The sequence below is a fragment of the Electrophorus electricus genome, chromosome 8, assembly GCF_013358815.1.
Source record: "Electrophorus electricus isolate fEleEle1 chromosome 8, fEleEle1.pri, whole genome shotgun sequence".
NCBI classification, from domain to species: Eukaryota; Metazoa; Chordata; class Actinopteri; order Gymnotiformes; family Gymnotidae; genus Electrophorus; species Electrophorus electricus.
Genome location: NC_049542.1, coordinates 19409739 through 19422644, shown reverse-complemented (window position 1 = coordinate 19422644; position 12906 = coordinate 19409739). Strand labels below are relative to the sequence as shown.

Sequence of the window (12906 nt, the reverse complement as noted above, 5' to 3'; positions counted from 1 at the left end):
TCTCCACTGGCTGCATTCCCAGGGCCAGATGGCTATGCAGCTGCATGAACGCATCCAATCCAGCAGCCTGGATGTGAAGCTTGATGCACTGAAGGACCTGGCCAACTCCTCCAGGGACATCACCTTCGCGCAGGAGTTCATCAACCTGGACGGCATCTCCCTGCTCACGCAGATGGTGGAGAGCGGCACAGAGTAAGTGGACTGTCTTCACCACTCTCGCTGTGCAATGCTCTTGATCCCATTCTGTCCTCTAGCGTGCCCTCAGCAATGTAGACATGTCTGCTGAGACACACGGAGAGACACTGAAGCCCATTCACTTGCACTGTCATATTATGAAAGAGCAGCATTGCTGAGTCACCCTTTAAAAGCCTCTGTGGCCTGCCTTAGTAACAGACACCTGCCTTGCATAGAATTGTGTGCTTAAGGCATCAAGGTCAGCAATGAGTTTAAAGCTGAAAGTCCTTCATATGACTGCATCTTTGCAGTATGGTCTGGCTGAGCACTTGTTAGGGTCAATGGGTCATCCCAGTTGAAGGTCTGTCTGCTGAGGTAAGGTGTTCAGAGTTTGCTCTGATGGGAGTCCCACGGGGAGCAAGAGAGGGAGAGACTGGGAAAGGATGAAGGAGAAAAGGGAATGAGGAAGGAGAACACAGAAAGCGAAAGTGAAGATGCAGGAGAAGTACATGGACAAGGAGGATCTGTGAGACCTAGACAGACAAGGACAGACCAAGAGAGTGGATGAAATAAGGGACAAGGCGAAAGAATGAGACTGAAAGAGACATGGGGCAGAGAACAAAGAAAATGATGGTTGACAGGTTCTGAGTGGAGCATAACTCTGATGTTACCCTGCAGCATTCGCACCCACTGAAAGCAGCTTTAATGAAGCTGAATGGTAATGAATCGCTTGGGGTCCCAGCTGTGTCTGCTCCAGGCAAGATGGTCCCGGGATAGCTCTTAGCCACTCAGCATGGCCTCTGGGGTGGTGTGCCGACTGGCCTTGGTTTGCCATTATACGTTAGCCTAATTATTCCTCCCCCAAAGAGGAAGTAAAGAGCTGGATAGAATATTCTTTTCCCAGTGAATGCTTACAGGCAGTTCAAACAGATGCTAGATGTTTTCAGATTTGATACTGCCATGGAAAAGGAAAATATGTATGTGAGATGCCTTATTTATGGTTCTCATCTCCATGTTAAGTATGGAGAATTTCCTGCAATGAGGCCCCAGTGCCTCACATGCAGGCAGCTGGGTGAATTGGTAGTGGAGAGAGGCTCTCAGGTTTTACCTCTCTGTTTGAACATCATTATTTTTGAATCATACTCCCATCTTCCCCTTTGGCTCCTAGAGGAAGTGGTTCTACACCGCGGTGAATTGGAACGATGTTCTTGCTGTTCGTTTCTATGGGCACGTCGTACATAAAGCAGCTCTGTGTCAATAGCCCCTGACCTCAAAGAACCCATGTGTGGGTTTCTGTGCAGTCCTTTCATACTGAAAGGCACTGAGGCATGTACATACATACCAAGACTCAAATTCTTGCCACAGATTCCAGCTAGGCACTGACCATGCTGTAATTATTCAGAAGGCTAAGGCATGACGGCACTCCAGGGGGCACAGAAGCTACGCTTCAGGCTCGGACCGATGACATCATGAGGCACGAATGTGTGTGTGTGTGTGTGGGGGGGGGGGGAATTGAGGGTGCCAGGTTGAGCAGTTGAAAGTCGCCCTCTAGTGGTTATCCCCTCTCATTAAACTACATAGTATGCACACAACACTGAGAGACCATTAAAAATACAGTGCAAGGTATTGGGACAGCAGTAAAGCTGCCACATATTCCATGTGCTTCAGCTTCAAAGAACAGCATGTTGCACTCACTCAGTCACATCTACAACGATTCATCATGTCCTGGTGACAAAGACATGGCATTGAGACATAAAGAATAAAAGCCATGCTCCCATTATGATTTATAATACCTAAGTCTAAACATTTACATACATGTGTAATGCATAATATGTTTGCTGAGGTAGAACTTTTTTTTCTAAATTGTTTAAACTAGTTTTGTGCATTAACTCATGGGCTACCTTCATGTAGTGCAAAAAAATCTTTTGCTAATCTAAAAAAAAAAATCTGCACAAATACATAGACTTGAATATATTTAGATCTAACAATATGCACAAACTCTGTTACATGTGCTGGTGAGACTGTGGTGAACAGTGCTCTGCTTTCTCCACTGCATTGCTTGCATGCTTCATATTTTTCATTGTGAGGTTTTTTTGTCATAAAGTTTCAGCATAAAGTTATCAATGGCTGCCCCTTCAACTTGTACATAATGGAATTTAAAATACCGACGTTAAAATTGTTCATAATATCATTTGTGTGTGTGTGCACCATTTCTGTGTGATTGTACTGGTTGCTCTGTCTCCCCACTGGCCCATCAGAAGGCATTATCAATAATTATTGTCCTGCTATTAGACTGTCACTGTATGCTGGCTCTGTACCAGGAGACCAGCAGACCAGACCATTGTCTCTGTTCCTTTTGCTGTGTCCCTGACGTCAAAGTTTTTAAATCTTTGCAGACGGTATCAGAAACTACAGAAGATGATGAAGCCCTGGTAAGCTCCCGAGCCGGATAACCCCTGTGTGTTAGCCTCTAATCCTCCCCACCACGGTCTGCATGATCTGGCTCTGGTCCCAGTGCTTACCATCAAACTGATCCGCTTCTGATCGGCATTATGGTTCTTACCTAAAGACTTTCTTCCATGTAACCCAGTTAGCACTCTTCCTTTCTTATGCATGTGGTATTAGTCTGTTTGGGCTCTTGTGTAGACTGGCACTAACCACCCTGCTCACCTGGGAAATGTACTTGTAGATTTAACTTATGATCATCCTTTTATTTTTGAATCCTTTGGGTAAATTGCATGTAACACTGACATTTGGTAAGGTCAGTACATAATGTCAGTAGAAAGGATATGTTGCAACTTCCAAATCAGAAAAAAAATTAAATAAAATTTGTTGTAATAGCACATGGGTTAATGATGCATCTAAAAAAGAGTGTGTAAATTTTTATCAATTTTAATGACATCATAACGCAACAAAGAGAGTAAAACTTAATAATTTCTTAAAATCTATATCTTATATTATGCAGTTTTCTACTTAGAAAAGTTTGATTTCTGTTTTCGGCTCAGATCTAAGATCACCTGCCAGTGCAGCTGCTTACTTTTTCTGTTGGTTTATGTACTGACAGCTGTACTCAAACTACCACATCCCTGGGGCTCTGATTAACCTCTGTATTAACATATGTTGTCCTCTAGACCTGTGTATAATCTAGTCTGTCAATCTCCAACCAAATCTGTCGACTGCCTTTGTACATCTAAGTAGACCCAATCTGATTTGTTTTGATTTTTCTTTGTGTTTTGGAAAGATATGACAATGGAAACTGTTTTGTATATATTTTATATTGTTTCATGAAACCTGGCTACCTCTTCACATATAAAATAAGGTTTCTATGTTGTCACATTTTGTCTTTTTATTTAAAACCTGCCTTTTTATAAGCTATGCCATGTATGAGGGAAATATTAATCAGTGAAAGTCTATGTCAGTATGTGACCATAGAAATGCTGAAGGTGTACAAGTTTCTTTAAGATTTGTGTTCTTGGTAGCTCTGTACATTGATTGGAGAGGGCTTCTTTCCTTTAATTGCTTTTTATCGTAAATATTAACAATTCAAAAGTATGGTACCATCTATTCTGTGACTTTATTACTGGAAGTACCAGCCAAGTGGATGATGATGGAATAACATCAGGGATTCATTAATTAACCTCAAATTTTGATGTAGCAGTTCCCTATTAGATTAACATTTTAACTTAACTGCATGATACTGCTGTTCAGTTGCGCTTCTGCCAAGTGGCTGCCTTGCTACTGCTGACTCTCTGGCGCCCCCCACTGCTGTGGAAGAACTGGAGGCTTTTGTATCAAGCTGACCCCTGCTGTGGAAGAACTGGAGGCTTTTGTATCAAGCTGACCCCTTCTACCTCAGTTCTCTTCACTGTGGCTTCTCCCTCTCTCTCTGTGCCATTGGCTAAAACCCCTGCTGTGGCATGAACAGCGCTCTGTGGCTGCTCGGTAGACACAAGGCTAGTGGCTGTTGTCTTGTTTCTTGCAGCTTCGGGGAAATGCTCTCTTTCACGCTGACAGCCTTCGTGGAGCTCATGGACCATGGCATCGTCTCATGGGACACGTTCTCAGTTGCCTTCATCAAGAAGGTGTGTTCATCAGACAGGGCGAGTTGGCTTCTTATGACAAGGCTGCTTCCTTTTTATGCAGGGTATCTTGGGAATGATGGCTTTTCCTTTGTCATAATCCAGTCCAGGGCATGTTCATCATATTCTGTGAAGACCTCATGGTGGCATCTAGTGCTGCGTATTTGTCACACCTGTTTGCCTGTTCTGTAGATTGCCAGTTTTGTGTGCAAGTCCTCCATGGACTCAGCAGTGCTCCAGAGATCTCTTGCCATCCTGGAATCTATGGTGCTCAACAGCCAAGACCTCTACCAGAAGGTGGCACAAGAGATCACCATTGGCCAGCTCATGCCCCATCTTCAAGGGTATGGAGAGTTGATGTGACACATGGCTAGTCTGGAAAGTGATTGAACTCTGTGCCCAGATATAGATCATGATTTGCAATAACAACAAAATAACTGAGAGAGATTGAGTGTTGTTCTGTGTGCGTGTGCCTCCGGGTATTGTTTTCCTCTCTGTGTTCAGGACGGATCAGGACATTCAGACTTACACCATCGCTGTGATTAATGCTCTTTTCCTGAAAGCCCCTGAGGAGAAGAGACAGGTACATAAACGTACTCTACGCATATTTTCTTGTGATAAAATGATGCACTACAGGCCCTGAGAGTGAAGAATGAAACTCCTGAGCTAAAAGGACAATTCCAGTGTCCCAGTATATTGGTTTTATTTCAAATTTTGTTTTAAAACTTTGTTTTATAAATTTTGTGTAGATATAAAGTGTGCATGTCTGCATGTGCATGTGTTTTTTGTGTGGCTGCACCTATTCTTTTGTCAATATTGCATGAGAATGATGGAAGTGGGTATGCACATGTAGACAGACACACACTCTCTCTCACACACACACACACACACACACACACACACACACACACACACACACACACGCACACACACACAAACATGCACAAGTTTATTTAATCTCTGAGCAGGTGAGATTTCCTGCCCAGGCTAGTGATGTCTATGTTCATCCAAGCAGGACCTCTGACTTTTCCTCTGATCTGTGCTCATGTCAGAGCCCACTCTTTGCCCCAGCCTGTCAATCCTAGCAATGTTTCCTCTTGGAGCTCTAGGTTAATAGTGCTCCACATCCACATGTGCTTACTGGCCTTCATGCTCTAAAAGGAGGAAAGCAATCAAAGGCTAAGTGCATCTTTCAAAGTCTCAACCCCTCCACACGTCATCATTAATCACCATACAACAATATGCCAAGAGCATAACATATTACCTATACCCTGGCAATCTCTGGAAATGAAACTCAAAGTTAAAATTAAACACAGTGTGAGCATAGTTTCCATATGCTTGAGAACTGAATAATAGTCTTTCTATGAAATATGTGTCACATGGTGCGGAAGACTCATATGGAGGCCCTAGATCTTGAAGGATGTCTTTCAGCACTGAGCAGCTGTGTCTTAATTCATCTTCTTCTGTACGATTTTAAATCTGCTCAGTATTCTTTATTGGATCTTTTAAAGTGTGCTGGAGGTTTTTTATCATGCTGGGTTGTACAGAGCCCTGACGAAACTACCGATCTCAGTGTAAGGCTTTTCGGCACTCATTTTGATGACTCTCTCCTTCCTGCAGTTCTAACAGCAAGCCTTCACTTCCCCTCTCTCACTCTCTTTCTCTTCATTTCTTTCTCCTTGCTGCATTTCTAATGGTAGTTTGATGAGAACATTGTGAACATCCATGATTGCCCTCTCACCGTAAGTGCATTCTGATTCAGATATACACAGTCTGATGGTTATGATGCTACTGATGCTGTTGTTCAGCATCTCAGCTGTAAGCTGAGTCAAATTTTGCCCAGGGCCCAGTTCCATTAACGTTTTTGACACGCCCTTGGCAACTTCCTCATCACATGCTGTAGAAGTGAGGACCACCTGGGTCATGAGAGAAACCACTGGCAGGATAGGGTAGGAGGGGATTTTTCATTCGGAATGTACTTGGCCCTTGGCACCAAGCACAGCAGTTTTGATAAGGAAATTGAGTCAAATTGTGGTGCCTTCTGGGCGAGTCATGCTCATGAAAACTACAGTTATGTTGACTTGATCACTTGGAGTTGAGTTTAATGACCTTCACTTAAGTGATAAAGTAATGCTATAGCTAGATTGCCAAGGGGAATGGTGAGGGTATCTTAAAAACACTAAACACTCTATGGTATACTTTCACACTGGTATTCTACTCACATCATCTTTTGGTTGTATTTTTGCCCTCTTGTATTAGCGAGTTACCTCTTGAAGTCATTTTAGTTGTGATTGATCACTGTTTGTCTGATTGCAGGAGATGGCTCACATTCTGGCCCAAAAGCAGCTACGTTCCATTATCCTCACTGTAAGTGCCTCTTGTAACACACTCTCCCACCCCCAATGCCCTCCTTAACTTTCTCGTGTTTGAGACTGGCCTCTGGCCCTGGTGGCTGATGGATACAGTGTGTTGAGATAGGGTACTCTCACATGCTCTCACTCTCACCCATTTGCTCACTCATTTGCCCACTCACTCACCCATTGTCCCAGCTGAAGCTGATGAATCGTTGTGCTCTCTCCTCACTTATCTTCCAGAATGTGATTAGAGGTCCCAAGCCAATTAATGAGGAGATGGCCCACCAGCTCTATATGCTTCAGGTGCTGACTTTTAACCTTCTGGAGGACCGAATGATGACCAAGATGGACCCTCAGGACCAGGTGTGTCTCAGCTCCTAATGTGTTAATAATCAGCTCTCAAATTTATGACAGAATTCATCTTTCTCTCTTTTTCTCTCTCACTCTCTATCTCTATCTTTCTCTCTCTCTCTCTCTTTAGGCCCAGAGAGATATCATCTTTGAGCTGCGCAGGATTGCTTTCGACGTAGAGTGCGAGTCCAACAGTGGTAGCATTGAAAAGCGCAAGTCTATGTACACCAGAGACTACAAGAAACTAGGCTTCATCGTAAGTCCATTTCCCAGGCCACATGTGCACGAGACACACCTTTGCTCTTTAGCCTCATTCCCTTCTTCTCTCATGCTTCTCACTGTACCTTTAGTAGGTCATTTGCGGTGTCTGACCTGTTGTCCATTGTGTCAGAGAGTGCTGTTACTGTTAAGAATCCTGTGTCAGCTGTGTAGGTCTAGAGGCAGATTGAGGATTGGCTGGTTCTGAGTGCACTAGGAGCATGCCTTGTCATGGCAAGAGTGAAGGAGAGGGAGCTGAGGTAACTGAGCTGTGAACTGGAGAGTGTTGAAGAGGCTGAGGGAGACAGACGTGTCTGAGAGCATGGGGAAAGCGTATCGCTGGCAGTGGCTTGATGAAGGGGAAGCTAAAGCTGCCATTTCTTCCTAAGCCTCCCTGAGCTGCCAGAGGCTCACTAAGGACCCCTCTCACTATGTCAGGTGTTGCCCACTGATAAGGCCTGCCTTAAATTCCTGCAGTGCTGTTAAAGCACTCACTCACGCAATCACGTGACCACACATACAGGATTCTCTCATGCAAAGCTCAGCAGGTAGTAGTCAGGTTGGCAGATTAGAATCTCTAGTTTGGCTGCGTTCTAGTAGCAGTGGCCCTCTTGATTGCTCTTTGCAGAGTTATGGTCCATTTGGAGTAGTTGTGCTAACAAGGCATGCATTCTGCCATTCCCTGCCTCTGCCTACCACCCAGAGTGTTGGCATGCAGATGGATGCGAGCATAGCAGAGTGTGCACTGTGGCCATGTTTTATGTATGGAAATTTGCTTAAGTGTCCTCAGTGCTCCTTTCTATTTGTCTCACTCCCCCTCTGTCGCTCCCTCACTCCCTTCGTCTCATCTGTCAAGGAGCATTATACAGCCTGGCTTTTGATGGGGCACTGCTGTGCTATACAGCAACCCTCTTTTAGTGATTCTCTGTCTGTCTGTGAGAGTGGCATGCTGGCCTTCTGCTGGGGGCACTCTCCCTGAAGTCTAATCAGCCTGCCTCTGCTCAGCTCTGCTCACCTCTGCCAATCTTTGCCCATGTTCATCCCCACGGGGTCCCTGCAGCCTGTTTCAGGATACCACAGCTCTAGATGAGGGTGGGTGAGAGCTGGCCTAAACCCAGCCACACATCTGCAAAATCCTGCCACATCCTTCACCCATTTCACGTTGTCTGTAAAGCCTAAATTGGATTGAAGTAGACAAATGCATAAAAGGACGAGATATCAAGGTCATCATCATCTTTTCTGGATGCTTCCAGGATGTCCTTTTTGTATTTGCCAATGATGCATGATGCTGTGTTTGCTGGGCTGAAGGGAAGTTAAGGGAAGGGAAGTTGCTATAATGGAGCCTTTCTCTCTCTGCAGTCCAAGCATGTCCATTTTACCATGGAGCTAGCTTTGTGTGAGTGTGTTTACCTTGACTAAAAAGGCATAGTTCCTATGGAAGAATACTGTCTGCTCATAGTGTCTGTGTGTCTGTGTCTGTGTGTGTGCGTGTATACATGCTTTCATGTGTGTAGAATCATGTGAACCCAGCAGTGGACTTCACTCAGATTCCTCCAGGAATGCTGGCTCTTGACAATATGCTGTATTTTGCCAGACAACACCAGGATTCCTACATCAGGGTAAGAGCATCTCTCAGCATCTGTCTGTCTGTCTGTCTATCTGTAACACACACACACACACACACCCCCACACACACCTTGATGGACAGGATCAAGGGAGAATAGACAGGTCTTTCTGTAGATGACCTGTCTTTCTGTTTCTCTTGTCCTCTTGTCTTTAAATATATTCAAAGAAATACACCTTCAGTCCAGGTGACGTGGCAAGAAGTGGCATTATCCTTTCCAGGTCGTGGGAAGTAGGGCTGCGGAGGGTGCTTACCCCTAGTGGGTGGTATAGGACCTGCATGTCTACTACTATAAATTAAATTAAAAATTCCCCACAGCACCCTCCACATGTTCCTATGGTTATGCATCCTTTTCTTTATCTGATTCTAGATCGACTTCCATTGCAGACAATTGTCCAATGTATGTACATGCACACATCCCAACACAACAGTAAATGTTCAGTAATTGTTCAGGCAATTGTTGGGTTCATTTATGGAATCACCTAAATTAGCTTCGTGTACATTTACAGTAAAAAATTCCAGCAGTAGTTCAGTGTATTAGGGTTCATTCCACTTTGAAATATTTCTCATGACATTCTCAAGACATTTCTTTGAGGAAATTCTCTGAGAGGTGCAGTGTTTCATTCATATATGGTGCTTAGTGTCGTATAAACCAGTCAGCTCTGCCTCCCAGCTGGGTTGTATTGTCTGATCCAGTCCTGTGGAGGTCTTCTCAATGTTCCTTTCCATAGATGACATTTATTGGTTCCTGGAGTGGGTTGAGTATACATCCTGAAATTCTAATCTGAAGACCCAGTGCCACTTCCCTGCCTGTAGAAAGATGGTGATAAACGAGTCTGAGTCATAGCCTTATGTTGGAAATATATTGCCAGTCATTGCTCTGCTCAGTCTTCCACTAGAAGGTTTGGGCGGTTGGAATCCTCATTCCTTTTGTGTGTGTGTGTGTGTGTGTGTGTGTGTGTGTGTGTGTGTGTGTGTGTGTGTGTGTGTGTGTGATGGGGTTTCAGATTGTCCTGGAGAACAGCAGCCGGGAAGACAAGCATGAGTGCCCATTTGGCCGTAGTAGTATCGAGCTCACCAAAATGCTCTGTGAGATTCTCAAAGTGGGAGAACTTCGTAAGTAGGACTGTATTCCTTTTACCCACACCCCACTGCCTCTCTCTCTGTCTTTCTCTCATCCTCTTTTCTCCTTGTCTTGGTGGTTAAAAGCAAACTGTCTCCCATAGTAAAGATAAAAGAGCCATTAGACTTTATAATTGGGCAGGAGTTCATCATTTAATAATGCTGAAGCCTAATGCTGACTCTCTCCTTGAATTGCCCTTTCCCGGCTCTCCTTGACGTCTGGGTTGGGCTGGTAAGAACTGGCTGGATCCAACCCAATGCATGGCATGCTTCAGCTGAGGCTGCCCTTTAGTGCAGCTTGTGTCTTTAGAAGGTGTGAGAGAGAGATGGGGAGAGAGGGAGAGAGAGAGAGAGAGAGAGAGAGAGAGAGAGAAGGAAGGTGTATGTAAAAAGAAAGGGAGACTGACTGACTAGGGGGTGGGTAGAAGCATGTGGAACCCTTCTGAGGCCTGACTCAGTTTAAAGGCCATTGTGCAGTCTGCTCTGGTGCTGATGTACTGTTTCACAAATATGACCTATTAAAATAAGGTACCTATATACACACACATTTATTTATTTATTTAAATTTAAGCTCTCTGACACACTCCTCTGTCATTGTTGTTGGATTTAGTCATATATCTTCCTGTGATTTATAGGTATAGCGACACAGTCTAGCTACTGAGTGAAAAAAACTTCAGTAGCCCTCTTAAGACATCTAGCATGTTCAAGTTTGGTTTAGCTCCTTTGCATTAATTTTCACAGTTGGGCCCAGCAGGACAAAGTGGCTGCGTTTCACGCCTCTCTGAAGGGGAAAGGAATGTGGAATCACAGTAAATCTGTTGCTTTGTTCAGTCATGCACAATTTGGTGCAGCGCAAGCCAAAACGGAACCTGCAACAAATCGCTGGCCATTCATGGCTCACGCCATGATTTGCTGCACACTTTAAACACTCCTGAGAGAATAATGCTCGACCGCTGTCTCCAACAAAGCACTTAAGCATCTGAAGACTCAATTTAGCGTTCTGATGCAGGTAGTAGGCAGGAGGTGTTAACAGCTCAGTGGCTGATTCCTGGAGGGAGAAATGAGGATCATTTAACCCAGAAGCAAAATTTCATCTCTGCACCAGGATATTTAGGAGTTATTGCCACCACAGGGCTGGAACAAGACAGGAGAGGAAGATGGTACCATCCAGTGTTTTTGAGCCTCTAAATTATTTTTAGTGTGTTCACTGAAATATGGTGATGTCATTGACCCCTAATCCACCAAAAACATAATTAAATGAGCTGGGAGAGGAAGCTGCTTGTAATTCCTCAATAATGAGTAATGTATTCATCTTAAAGTCTTGGTTAAGAGAGGCCTTCTGCTGCTTAGTGATGGCGAGATCAGGGATTAAACACTTCACTAATTGGTAGATCAGAGATTAAAAATAACTCATGTTGATGAGTGAGACTACCCTTGAGTCAACATTTCCGCCCCCTCATAAAGTGTCAGTAAAGTCTGAGGGCTCAGACCTATCCTACTACACCCCAGCAACCGATGGATGCTTACTGGCCTTTACTAATTTGATGTAGATCATGAAAATGCCTACCAGCAATCTCATGCTTTTTGAACAAAGTTCCTCTACACCATCCCAAAGAAAGGGTACAAGAGACAGTGTTCTTGAATACACCCATGCAGAATTCTATTCTAAGGTCTAGTATTCTACTCAGTTAGGCACCAGTCTTTGCCCACCAGGTAGTTCTTCAATCTTCTTTTGTGCCCTCTAATACATCACATATAGCTGTGCTATTTTATTTCACATAAGATTTTTGATCACATAGTGGCACATGGTTTCTGTTTGGTCAGGGTGCCCATCAGCATATGCATTATTCCTGAGCTGTCCAGGTGTCCCTGCCTCACCTCATCACGGTACACTGAATGATTTATGGCTTTCCGTGTTTCTCTGGTGAAAGCCTTAATGGAATCTGTGGTGAGCGTCCGCCATGTGATGGCTTCTTGCCCCTTGTTTTAAGAAGTGTATGTAATATTTATAAAGGGCTTGAAAATGACAGTGGACAGGAATGTCTCTGCTTATTGATTCATGATGTTCTCCCACATTGTGGTGGAAGCTAGATCGGCTATTCAGGGCAGCCCAGCTGACAGGTCGTAGTTCGTGGCCTCGCCACCCCTGCATCTGGAGAGTGCTGGCAGCTAGAAGACAAGTGTGGCTGTGTGTGTGCACCATGGAGTGTAAAAAGAGGTCAACCCAATGTCACTTCCGTGTCACTCCATTGGAGCCTGTCATCTCCGCTTGAAGTGCGTTAAGGGAGCATGGGGGAGAATCATGTCAGCAGCTGTTATCACCTCACTTCTGCAGGATGGGATTCCCAAAGTGCTTGCCAGGATGGAGAGGTCTCCACCAAGATTGACGCCCAGCACTATGACTTTGTAGGCCTATGAACACCCACCCCAACCCCCTACCAATCCCTCCTACTCCCCACCCAGAACAGAGCAGACGTGGCAGCCGGCTGGCTCTAATTGCTGCCAAGATGCCAAGTGAAAAGATATAGTGAAAAGATAAAGTATAGGTTTTAAAAGACATTCTCACCCGGCATCTTCTGATATGGCACTCCCCAAGGTCTTGTTAAGCACAGAAGTGTATTTGCTCAGTGGAGAGTGGGTGCACTTTGTCTCGATTCCTGCTTCTTCTGTTTGCTTGCAGTGCACATGCATTAGAGGTATGCAGGGCTTCCAGCTAATAAATCACGTATTGGCAGGCCATGCTCGCATCCCCCCCTGCCCTGTTCACTAATAAGTCCATGCCCGACTCCAATCACAGTAGAGCCAATTATGTGGGGGACTGTGTACTCTTGAGATTCGGGTCCTACAGGATACTGTTTTTGTATGCTCTTTGAAATGATCACTTTGGCCTGCTTTATTGGCTCTGATACATTGCAATGGCCATTTAAGAAAGGGGGGAGGGGGT

General features: G+C 44.6%; 1 protein-coding gene across 6 annotated transcripts in view; it reads left to right on the top strand.

Annotated features, from left to right (window-relative positions):
* Window positions 1-12906, top strand: part of elmo1 (engulfment and cell motility 1 (ced-12 homolog, C. elegans)) — a 60380-nt gene that overhangs the window by 21727 nt on the left and 25747 nt on the right. For 3 of the 6 annotated variants that reach the window (XM_035528870.1, XM_035528874.1, XM_035528869.1), the window contains 11 exons: window positions 23-192; window positions 2571-2606; window positions 4157-4256; window positions 4446-4597; window positions 4758-4836; window positions 5954-5995; window positions 6570-6620; window positions 6848-6970; window positions 7089-7214; window positions 8731-8835; window positions 9848-9956. In XM_035528870.1, the coding sequence (XP_035384763.1) occupies window positions 23-192; window positions 2571-2606; window positions 4157-4256; window positions 4446-4597; window positions 4758-4836; window positions 5954-5995; window positions 6570-6620; window positions 6848-6970; window positions 7089-7214; window positions 8731-8835; window positions 9848-9956 (1093 nt within the window). The remainder of the gene's footprint in view (window positions 1-22; window positions 193-2570; window positions 2607-4156; window positions 4257-4445; window positions 4598-4757; window positions 4837-5953; window positions 5996-6569; window positions 6621-6847; window positions 6971-7088; window positions 7215-8730; window positions 8836-9847; window positions 9957-12906) is intronic. The other 3 variants (XM_035528871.1, XM_035528872.1, XM_035528875.1) reach the window with 3 other exon arrangements.